At 47.3% G+C, this 12318-nt stretch overlaps 1 protein-coding gene across 2 annotated transcripts in view; it reads right to left on the bottom strand.

Annotated features, from left to right (window-relative positions):
* Positions 1-12318, bottom strand: part of CDKAL1 (CDK5 regulatory subunit associated protein 1 like 1) — a 1663077-nt gene that overhangs the window by 1218009 nt on the left and 432750 nt on the right. For both annotated transcript variants that reach the window (XM_063923244.1, XM_063923245.1), the window contains exon 6: positions 10557-10653. In XM_063923244.1, the coding sequence (XP_063779314.1) occupies positions 10557-10653 (97 nt within the window). The remainder of the gene's footprint in view (positions 1-10556; positions 10654-12318) is intronic.

Genomic DNA, 12318 nt, shown 5'->3' with positions numbered 1-12318 from the left:
AGGACTTGGCAGAAGCGGTGGAGGGCTTCTGTTCCTGGGAATGGGCTGCCTGCTGCAGTCTTCTTCCCTTTCCTCTATCCCAAGGCAGATATGACTGGCCTTTTTCCCGCTTGCCCTTATGGGGATGAAAGGACTGAGGCTGAAAAGACGTTGTCTTTTTCTCCTTTATACGGCAATACTTCCATGTGCCGTTTGGAATCTGCATCACCTGACCACTGTCGTGTCCATAAACAACTTCTGGCAGATATGGACATCGCACTTACTCTTGATGCCAGAGTGCAAATATCCCTCTGTGCATCTCGCATATATAGAAATGCATCCTTTAAATGCTCTATAGTCAATAAAACACTGTCCCTGTCAAGGGTATCAATATTTTCAGTCAGGGAATCCGACCAAGCCACCCCAGCGCTGCACATCCAGGCTGAGGCGATCGCTGGTCGCAGTATAACACCAGTATGTGTGTATATACTTTTTAGGATATTTTCCAGCCTCCTATCAGCTGGCTCCTTGAGGGCGGCCCTATCTGGAGACGGTACCGCCACTCGTTTTGATAAGCGTGTGAGCGCCTTATCCACCCTAAGGGGTGTTTCCCAACGCGCCCTAACTTCTGGCGGGAAAAGGTATACCGCCAATAATTTTCTATCGGGGGAAACCCACGCATCATCACACACTTCATTTAATTTATCTGATTCAGGAAAAACTACAGGTAGTTTTTTCACACTCCACATAATACCCTTTTTTGTGGTACTTGTAGTATCAGAAATATGTAACACCTCCTTCATTGCCCTTAACAAGTAACGTGTGGCCCTAAAGGAAAATACGTTTGTTTCTTCACCGTCGACACTGGAGTCAGTGTCCGTGTCTGTGTCGACCGACTGAGGTAAAAGGACGTTTTAACGCCCCTGACGGTGTTTGAGACGCCTGGACAGGTACTAATTGGTTTGCCGGCCGTCTCATGTCGTCAACCGACCTTGCAGCGTGTTGACATTATCACGTAATTCCTTAAATAAGCCATCCATTCCGGTGTCGACTCCCTAGAGAGTGACATCACCATTACAGGCAATTGCTCCGCCTCCTCACCAACATCGTCCTCATACATGTCGACACACACGTACCGACACACAGCACACACACAGGGAATGCTCTGATAGAGGACAGGACCCCACTAGCCCTTTGGAGAGACAGAGGGAGAGTTTGCCAGCACACACCAAAACGCTATAATTATACAGGGACAACCTTTATATAAGTGTTTTTCCCTTATAGCATCTTAATATATATAATCATATCGCCAAATAAGTGCCCCCCCTCTCTGTTTTAACCCTGTTTCTGTAGTGCAGTGCAGGGGAGAGCCTGGGAGCCTTCCCACCAGCATTTCTGTGAGGGAAAATGGCGCTGTGTGCTGAGGAGAATAGGCCCCGCCCCCTTTTTGGCGGGCTTCTTCTCCCGTTTTTCTGAGACCTGGCAGGGGTTAAATACATCCATATAGCCCCAGGGGCTATATGTGATGTATTTTTTAGCCAGAACAAGGTATTCTCATTGCTGCCCAGGGCGCCCCCTGCAGCGCCCTGCACCCTCCGTGACCGCTGGTGTGAAGTGTGTGACAACAATGGCGCACAGCTGCAGTGCTGTGCGCTACCTCATGAAGACTGAAAAGTCTTCTGCCGCCGGTTTCTGGACCTCTTCACTTTTCGGCATCTGCAAGGGGGTCGGCGGCGCGGCTCCGGGACCGGACTCCATGGCTGGGCCTGTGTTCGATCCCTCTGGAGCTAATGGTGTCCAGTAGCCTAAGAAGCCAATCCATCCTGCACGCAGGTGAGTTCACTTCTTCTCCCCTAAGTCCCTCGTTGCAGTGAGCCTGTTGCCAGCAGGACTCACTGTAAAATAAAAAACCTAAAAACTTTTTCTAAGCAGCTCGTTAGGAGAGCCACCTAGATTGCACCCTGCTCGGACGGGCACAAAAACCTAACTGAGGCTTGGAGGAGGGTCATAGGGGGAGGAGCCAGTGCACACCACCTGATCCTAAAGCTTTATTTTTGTGCCCTGTCTCCTGCGGAGCCGCTAATCCCCATGGTCCTGACGGAGTCCCCAGCATCCACTAGGACGTCAGAGAAATATAAAAATAAAAATATTCAAAATAATTGTGGACTCAGCCACCGAGCTGTTACTACTTCGAGCACAGAAAATAAGAATTTACTTACCGATAATTCTATTTCTCGGAGTCCGTAGTGGATGCTGGGGTTCCTGAAAGGACCATGGGGAATAGCGGCTCCGCAGGAGACAGGGCACAAAAAGTAAAGCTTTAGGATCAGGTGGTGTGCACTGGCTCCTCCCCCTATGACCCTCCTCCAAGCCTCAGTTAGGTACTGTGCCCGGACGAGCGTACACAATAAGGAAGGATTTATGAATCCCGGGTAAGACTCATACCAGCCACACCAATCACACTGTACAACCTGTGATCTGAACCCAGTTAACAGTATGATAACAGCGGAGCCTCTGAAAAGATGGCTCACAACAATAATAACCCGATTTTTGTAACTATGTACAAGTAATGCAGATAATCCGCACTTGGGATGGGCGCCCAGCATCCACTACGGACTCCGAGAAATAGAATTATCGGTAAGTAAATTCTTATTTTCTCTATCGTCCTAGTGGATGCTGGGGTTCCTGAAAGGACCATGGGGATTATACCAAAGCTCCCAAACGGGCGGGAGAGTGCGGATGACTCTGCAGCACCGAATGAGAGAACTCCAGGTCCTCCTTAGCCAGGGTATCAAATTTGTAGGATTTTACAAACGTGTTTGCCCCTGACTAAATAGCCGCTCGGCAAAGTTGTAAAGCCGAGACCCCTCGGGCAGCCGCCCAAGATGAGCCCACCTTCCTTGTGGAATGGGCATTTACATATTTTGGCTGTGGCAGGCCTGCCACAGAATGTGCAAGCTGAATTGTATTACACATCCAACTAGCAAAAGTCTGCTTAAAAGCAAGAGCACCCAGTTTGTTGGGTGCATACAGGATAACAGCAAGTCAGTTTTCCTGACTCCAGCCGTCCTGGAACCTATATTTTCAGGGCCCTGACCACATCTAGCAACTTGGAGTCCTCCAAGTCCCTAGTAGGCACAAGACACCACAATAAGCTGGTTCAGGTGAAACACTGACACCACCTTAGGGAGAGAACTGGGGACGAGTCCGCAGCTCTGCCCTGTCCGAATGGACAAACAGATATGGGCTTTTTTGAGAAAAAAACCACCAATTTGACACTCGCCTGGTCCAGGCCAGGTCCAAGAGCATGTTCACTTTTCATGTGAGATGCTTCAAATCCACAGATTTGACTGGTTATAAACCAATGTGTTTTGAGGAATCCCAGAACTACGTTGAGATCCCACAGTGCCACTGGAGGCACAAAAGGGGGTTGTATATGCAATACTCCCTTGACAAACTTCTGGACTTCAGGAACTGAAGCCAATTCTTTCTGGAAGAAAAATCGACAGGGCCGAAATTTGAACCTTAATGGACCCCAATTTGAGGCCCATAGACACTCCTGTTTGCAAGAAATGCAGGAATCGACCGAGTTGAAATTTCTTCGTGGGGCCTTCCTGGCCTCACACCACGCAACATATTTTCGCCACATGTGGTGATAATGTTGTGCGGTCACCTCCTTTCTGGCTTTGACCAGGGTAGGAATGACCTCTTCCTGAATGCCTTTTCCCTTAGGATCCGGCGTTCCACCGCCATGCCGTCAAACGCAGCTGCGGTAAGTCTTGGAACAGACATGGTACTTGCTGAAACAAGTCCCTTCGTAGCGGCAGAGGCCATAAGTCCTCTGTGAGCATCTCTTGAAGTTCCGGGTACCAAGTCCTTCTTGGCCAATCCGCAGCCATGAGTATAGTTCTTACTCCTCTACGTCTTATAATTCTCAGTACCTTAGGTATGAAAAGCAGAGGATGGAACACATACACCGACTGGTACACCCACGGTGTTACCAGAACGTCCACAGCTATTGCCTGAGGGTCTCTTAACCTGGCGCAATACCTGTCCCGTTTTTTGTTCAGACGGGACGCCATCATGTCCACCTTTGGTAATTCCCAACGGTTTACAATTATGTGGAAAACTTCCCCATGAAGTTCCCACTCTGCCGGGTGGAGGTCGTGCCTACTGAGGAAGTCTGCTTCCCAGTTTCCATTCCCGGAATGAAACACTGCTGACAGTGCTATCACATGATTTTCCGCCCAGCGAAAAGTCCTTGCAGTTTTTGCCACTGCCCTCCTGCTTCTTGTGCCGCCCTGTCTATTTACGTGGGCGACTGCCGTGATGTTTTATCCCACTGGATCAATACCGGCTGACCTTGAAGCAGAGGTCTTGCTAAGCTTAGAGCATTATAAATTTACCCTTAGCTATATTTATGTGGAGAAAAATCTCCAGACTTGATCACACTCCCTGGAAATTTTTTCCTTGTGTGACTGCTCCCCAGCCTCTCGGGCTGGCCTCCGTGGTCACCAACATCCAAAACTGAATGCCGAATCTGCGGCCCTCTAGAAGATGAGCACTCTGTAACCACCACAGGAGAGACACCCTTGTCCTTGGATATAGGGTTATCCGCTGATGCATCTGAAGATGCGATCCGGACCATTTGTCCAGCAGATCCCACTGAAAAGTTCTTGCATGAAATCTGCCGACTGGAATTGCTTCGAAGGAAGTCACCATTTTTTTACCATGGCCCTTGTGCAATGATGCACTGATTTTAGGAGGTTCCTGACTAGCTCGGATAACTCCCTGGCTTTCTCTTCCGGGAGAAACACCTTTTTCTGGACTGTGTCCAGAATCATCCCTAAGCACAGGAGACTTGTTGTCGGGATCTGCTGCGATTTTGGAATATTTAGAATCCACCCCTGCTGTTGTAACAGTATCCGAGATAGTGCTACTCCGACCTCCAACTGTTCCCTGGACTTTGCCCTTATCAGGAGATCGTCCAAGTAAGGGATAATTAAGACGCCTTTTCTTCGAAGAAGAACCATCATTTCGGCCATTACCTTGGTAAAGACCCGGGGTGCCGTAGACAATCCAAACGGCAGCGTCTGAAACTGATAGTGACAGTTCTGTACCACGAACCTGAGGTACCCTTAGTGATAAGGGCAAATTTTGGACATGGAGGTAAGCATCCCTGATGTCTCGGGACACCAGATAGTCCCCTTCTTCCCGGTTCGTTATCACTGCTCTGAGTGACTCCATCTTGATTTGAACCTTTGTAAGTGTTCAAATTTTTTTAGATTTAGAATAGGTCTCACCTAGCCTTCTGGCTTCAGTATCACAATATAGTGTGGAATAATACCCCCTTTTCTTGTTGTAGGAGGGGTAATTTAATTATCACCTGCTGGGAATACAGCTCGTGAATTTTTTCCCATACTGCCTCCTTGTCGGAGGGAGACCTTGGTAAAGCAGACTTCAGGAGCCTGCGCAGGGGAAACGTCTCGACATTCCAAACTGTACCCCTGGGATACTACTTGTAGGATCCAGGGGTCCTGTACGGTCTCAGCGTCATGCTGAGAGCTTGTCAGAAGCGGTGGAACGCTTCTGTTCCTGGGAATGGGCTGCCTGCTGCAGTCTTCATCCCTTTCCTCTATCCCTGGGCAGATATGACTCTTATAGGGACGAAAGGACTGAAGCTGAAAAGACGGTGTCTTTTTCTGCAGAGATGTGACTTAGGGTAAAAACGGTGGATTTTCCAGCAGTTGCCGTGGCCACCAGGTCCGATGGACCGACCCCAAATAACTCCTCTTCCTTTATACGGCAATACACCTTTGTGCCGTTTGGAATCTGCATCACCTGACCACTGTCGTGTCCATAAACATCTTCTGGCAGATATGGACATCGCACTTACTCTTGATGCCAGAGTGCAAATATCCCTCTGTGCATCTCGCATATATAGAAATACATCCTTTAAATGCTCTATAGTCAATAAAATACTGTCCCTGTCAAGGGTATCAATATTTTTAGTCAGGGAATCCGACCAAGCCACCCCAGCTCTGCACATCCAGGCTGAGGCGATCGCTGGTCGCAGTATAACACCAGTATGTGTGTATATACTTTTTATGATATTTTTCCAGCCTCCTGTCAGCTGGCTCCTTGAGGACGGCCCTATCTATAGACGGTACCGCCACTTGTTCTGATAAGCGTGTGAGCGCCTTATCCACCCTAAGGGGTGTTTCCCAACGCGCCCTAACTTCTGGCGGGAAAGGGTATACCGCCCATATTTTCTATCGGGGGGAACCCACGCATCATCACACACTTCATTTAATTTATCTGATTCAGGAAAAACTACGGTAGTTTTTTCACATCCCACATAATACCCTCTTTTGTGGTACTTGTAGTATCAGAAATATGTAACACCTCCTTCATTGCCCTTAACGTGTGGCCCTAATAAGGAATACGTTTGTTTATTCACCGTCGACACTGGATTCAGTGTCCCTGTCTGTGTCTGTGTCGACCGACTAAAGTAAACGGGCGTTTTAAAACCCCTGACGGTGTTTTTGAGACGTCTGGACCGGTACTAATTGTTTGTCGGCCGTCTCATGTCGTCAACCGACCTTGGCGCGTGTTGACATTATCACGTAATTCCCTAAATAAGCCATCCATTCCGGTGTCGACTCCCTAGAGAGTGACATCACCATTACAGGCAATTGCTCCGCCTCCTCACCAACATCGTCCTCATACATGTCGACACACACGTACCGACACAGCACACACACAGGGAATGCTCTGATAGAGGACAGGACCTACTAGCCCTTTGGAGAGACAGAGGGAGAGTTTGCCAGCACACACCAAAAACGCTATAATTATATAGGGACAACCTTATATAAGTGTTTTCCCTTATAGCATCTTTTTTATATATTTCTAACGCCAAATCAGTGCCCCCCCTCTCTGTTTTAACCCTGTTTCTGTAGTGCAGTGCAGGGGAGAGCCTGGGAGCCTTCCCTCCAGCCTTTCTGTGAGGGAAAATGGCGCTGTGTGCTGAGGAGATAGGCCCCGCCCCTTTTTCGGCGGCCTCGTCTCCCGCTCTTAACGGATTCTGGCAGGGGTTAAATATCTCCATATAGCCCCCGGAGGCTATATGTGAGGTATTTTTAGCCAAAAAAGGTTTTCATTTGCCTCCCAGGGCGCCCCCCTCCCAGCGCCCTGCACCCTCAGTGACTGCCGTGTGAAGTGTGCTGAGAGGAAAATGGCGCACAGCTGCAGTGCTGTGCGCTACCTTAAGAAGACTGAGGAGTCTTCTGCCGCCGATTCTGGACCTCTTCTCGTTTCAGCATCTGCAAGGGGGCCGGCGGCGAGGCTCCGGTGACCATCCAGGCTGTACCTGTGATCGTCCCTCTGGAGCTAATGTCCAGTAGCCAAGAAGCCAATCCATCCTGCACGCAGGTGAGTTCACTTCTTCTCCCCTAAGTCCCTCGTTGCAGTGATCCTGTTGCCAGCAGGACTCACTGTAAAATAAAAAACCTAAGCTAAACTTTTCTAAGCAGCTCTTTAGGAGAGCCACCTAGATTGCACCCTTCTCGGCCGGGCACAAAAATCTAACTGAGGCTTGGAGGAGGGTCATAGGGGGAGGAGCCAGTGCACACCACCTGATCCTAAAGCTTTACTTTTTGTGCCCTGTCTCCTGCGGAGCCGCTATTCCCCATGGTCCTTTCAGGAACCCCAGCATCCACTAGGACGATAGAGAAAAAACACTGAGGTACTCGGGGATATGGAGGGGTGGAGTGTTCTAAATTTAAATATTCAGTGCTGTTCCTACGGAAGCCCGTCCATATCCCAAGAGTACTCCAGTGACCCCTAGTGGATGATAAAGAAATTAGCCACATAAAATGTAACAAGATCTGGAGGTTATATTAACATCAAGATATTTAGGCTGGGATGTGGCTCGTCTTAAAGTAGAGAAAGTGGAAGATAAGAGGGAAGTACAAGAAACACTACAAATGGGCAACACCTCGGACTTGTCGAGTTTCTCCTTATAAGCAGAAAAGATACTAAATTGGGTAATGTCGTCAATCATAGAGGGAATTGAGGACGCTGGGTCAGTTACAAAGTAAAGAACATCATCTGCAAAAAGTGCACTGACTATGTGCTTGAAGTGAACACATAGGGATTGAAAGAGTGGCACAGCCATGTTTAAATTACAGCAGCTAACTTTGCAATGTACTAGATAAGGAGAATCGCTCAAATGACCTGATTGGGGCAATTGTTCTTCTTTCCTTCTGTGCATCTGATGCCTGGCCACACCCATTCAGGAGAGTTTTGACCTCCTTCAATGGACCCATACTATTGCATTCCCCAGTGACACAGTCCAACATTGCATCTACAGTATATACATACATCTGTGACACCACATGTTCATTGAACTCTCATCAAGTAGTGAATATACATACCGTATTTGCCGGCGTATAAGACGACTGGGCGTATAAGACGACCCCCCAACATTTCCACTCAAAATATAGAGTTTGTTATATACTCGCCATATAAGACTACCCCCTCTTCCGCACACCTTCCACACACCAAATAAAACGTAAAAGAACATCAGATTTGATTTGATTTCTCAGAAACACAGGCAGGCAGCCCACAACCCAGAGGAACTCTGGCAACACACTGTAGAAGACTAGAAGAAAAACAGCGGGCGCCACCTCCTCGTGTATAACCTTTTAATAGATCCGTAAAACAGAGATAAAAATTATACTCACAAACATAGGAGTATTACAGGCACATCAAGAGTATAAACACTGGATCAACAAAACCACGGGATAGGTAACATGTTTATGGGGACCTTGCTGAGCTCCCAAAGGAATATTCATAATAGTGTGAGGGTTGCTAAGACCCCTCCCAAACCTGTATTATACCAGCCAATAGTACCGTAAATGTACTGTACAATGGTGCAGTACTGTGGTTGGCTGTTGGCTGTATACAAAGCCTGATTGGATTGGTCCCTGCCGTCTCCCTGTCACTAGCAGCTGTCTGGTCTGCCCTGTAGTACCAGTATTAAGCCCCCCTCACCTGCAGCTTCCCTGCAGTGCTGCCGCTGTCCCCCCTGCCTAAGCCGCTGTCCCCCCCCCCCCCTTCTTATGCATACCAAATCTCTTATACTGTAAGTGCTGCCGATGTCCGCCTGTCACTGCTGAATGTCGGCTCCTGCTCAGTGACATGAGCCGGGTGCTGCACTGTAACAATACGTGCAGCACCTGGCTCCTGTCCCTGTGTAGGAGCCGGACTTCACACAGCTTCACCCGTACACTCACCGTACAGATAGAGGCACTTCACGGGGGAAGTGGGGGGGGGGGGGCAGCCAACATCATCTTCTCAACCACCATTGCTGAAAACGGGGGTCCGCCCGCGAGGCCACGCCCCCTTATGCTAGGCCACGCCCCTGTTTCGCGACTTCCCACGCCGGGCGACTTCCCGCCCGGCGTATAAGACGACACCCGGCATATAAGACGACCCCCCGCTTGGAGGCATGTTTTTCAGGGGGAAAAAGTCGTCTTATACGCCGGCAAATACGGTAAGTACTACTTGGTTTAACTAGTTTCACTGTATAAGAATGGATATCTGGGGAAACAAAAAGGACACTAAGTAAAGTGATAGGGTGTGTTTAATACTTGGTTCCAGTTAAAGTTTCAATGTCATCAACATGTGTATTAGAAGAAAAGGTTAAGTACAGATATATCCTTATACATCATTGCTGCAGTCACGCCAAACAGACCCTTCTCAGTGTGCAAGGTCCCGTTAGACTCTACTAGTGTTGGGCGTCTTCTTTGATAAAAATTAAAATGCAACACTTGTATATCTGTGTGTTATTGAGTGAATCTGTAAACAAAGTGCTACAAAATTGCAGACGCAGCTTCTTTCCAATACAAGTTCGGTTGCGCTCCGTATACAAGTGTCGCATATCAAACTAATCAGCAGAGTTTCCAACGTCCTGTGTTGCGACATTTTCAGAAAAAAGAAAGAAAAAGAGAGGCCTGACACTAGCAGAGTTGCAGGGGACCTGGTAGCTCACTCACGCAAAGGCATCTCACACTGCATGGTGTATTGGGGCTAGATATATAAGGACACATCTGTAATAGTGAGATTTATGTGAGAAAAAGAAGATAGATAGATAGATAGATAGATAGATAGATAGATAGATAGATAGATAGATAGATAGATAGATAGATAGATAGGGTCCAATTAGTATATTAGTATGTCTTGGAACTAGGTTTTCAACCACTCCGCAAAATAAAATAAAATGACAAATAAAAAGGGGAAGGCAAGGTTCATGATAAAATCACCAGTACATTATTATGATCTGCTTGGAACATCTTCTAGCAAACTAAACATTTGTTTAAGAAATCCTGTCACAATCCATTACAGCAATGTTCAGTATTTATGACTTAAGCCATACCTAACCCTAGACAATTATAAGAACAGAAATAGGTCTTCACAGTTTTATCTACAAATGTAATACTTGTATTAGCCAGATTCCAAAGTCATAGATCCTATAAAGACCAACATTCTGCACCCCTTACAATGCATAAACTTACCCCTATTATACTGAGGCCTTTCAGATACTCCTGACGTGGTTGTGCTTGAGGGACACATCCAGCCAAAACCACTTTTTTATTCTCCTCTTGCGCTTTTCTGAAACATAAAACGTGATGACAGTTTAGCATACATACACAGATGGGATTTATTTTGAGAGAAGCTAAAATCAAGCAGTGAAATTCATTGCCTATGAGAATGTAAGGATTCACATAAGAGTGTTAAGTAAGCCACTGAAAAGTACTATACAGGAGCAGTGGTTCTAACATAATACCTACCGCTAAGCTTCCGGAGTCATGTCATTAATGCCTAAACATTTTCAGTGTCCTACGAGGATTGCAATAGATAAAAGCAAATCCGTCAACTAATATATCTATACCTAATTTATAATGAATCGGCTGTTTGAAACATTTACTAATCTGCTGGGTACACTTAAGGTTCAATTCTCAGTCACCAGCACAAAGACAATGGTGAGAACACTCAAATCAGCCCTCCAGGGGTGTATCTTCCTATTGGCCAGGATGGCACTCGCCAGGGGCGCCAGGCAAGGAGGGGGCGCCGCCTGGCTGTGCCACCCGTGGCCAAAGGATAGAAAAGCAGTACTGTCAGACTGTACCTGGTGAGAGTCTGTTACTACTACAGTAACAGACTCTCACCAGGTACACAGCAATTGTTAGATATTGTTAAGATAATAAAAAAGTGTCAGTGTTTGGGAGAAGGGACTGTAGTACCTGGAAAACTACACGATTTTCATGTATGTTAGATGTAATTAAGTAGAAAGTAAATGAAAACTTTAACTTGTTGAGTGTAATAAAGAAAATACATATCTTATCTATTTCAAGGCCATGTTCAAGGAAATGTATATTAGTTAATTGTATAATTGATAATTTTATCTTGGAAGTGATGGTACCCTGATGTTTTTTTCTAACAGGAAGCACTCCTTGCACCCAACTAATAGTGTTTGGTTAATGGCTGGGTCAATTTGAGGCTCATCTCACAGCATCTCATTAGCATTTCATTCAGGATGCAGTCAAGATGCCGGTGTTTGGCATCCCGGCGGTCGGAAAGCTGACGCCAGCATCCCGAAACTGCTCAGAATGCTGATGCTGGCATCCCAACATAGATAGCGATGCAGAATGCCAAAATCGGGATCGAGTTGGTGCCAAAGTCTCCACTGGCAAGCTACGTGGGAGGGTTAAGGTTAGGCTGCGAGGGCAGGAGGGCTAGGGATAGGCTGCAGGGAGGGAGATTAGGAAGGGTGGGTTAGGGTTAGGCACCACTGAAGAGGCTTTTGGGAGGGGCGGGTTAAGGTCAGGCTGTGGGAAAGGTGGGTTAGGGGGGAGGGATGGTGTAACGTGAATACGAGACACTACTGTGCGGTGTAATGTGAATGAGGGACACTACTGTGTGGCATAATTTGAATTGTAAGTACTATTGTGTCCACGTCCTTCCCCACAAGACCATGCCCATTTTCCAATACTCACACCTTATTCCAAATGTGTGTAGGGAGGGCGCCAGCTCCCTACTTTGCCAGGGGCGCTCGGACCCCTAGATACACCCCTGCAGCCCTCCTCCACAGATATCTACATTAACATTTTACAGATGTGTCCTCACACACTATTGTCGCGGTTGCGCCAAACAGCCCCCCCCCCCCCCCCCGTTGGGTTTGCCAGTTCCTGTGTGATTCGGCCGCACTGAGAGTCTTACTTGCCCAAAATATGCATCTTATTCTCAGTGGTTTACACATGTTGTCATTTTTTTTAC

The sequence above is a fragment of the Pseudophryne corroboree genome, chromosome 5 (genome assembly GCF_028390025.1).
Source record: "Pseudophryne corroboree isolate aPseCor3 chromosome 5, aPseCor3.hap2, whole genome shotgun sequence".
Lineage (NCBI taxonomy): Eukaryota > Metazoa > Chordata > Amphibia > Anura > Myobatrachidae > Pseudophryne > Pseudophryne corroboree.
Note: the sequence above shows the minus strand (reverse complement) of the source record. Positions and strands in the feature narration are given on the sequence as shown.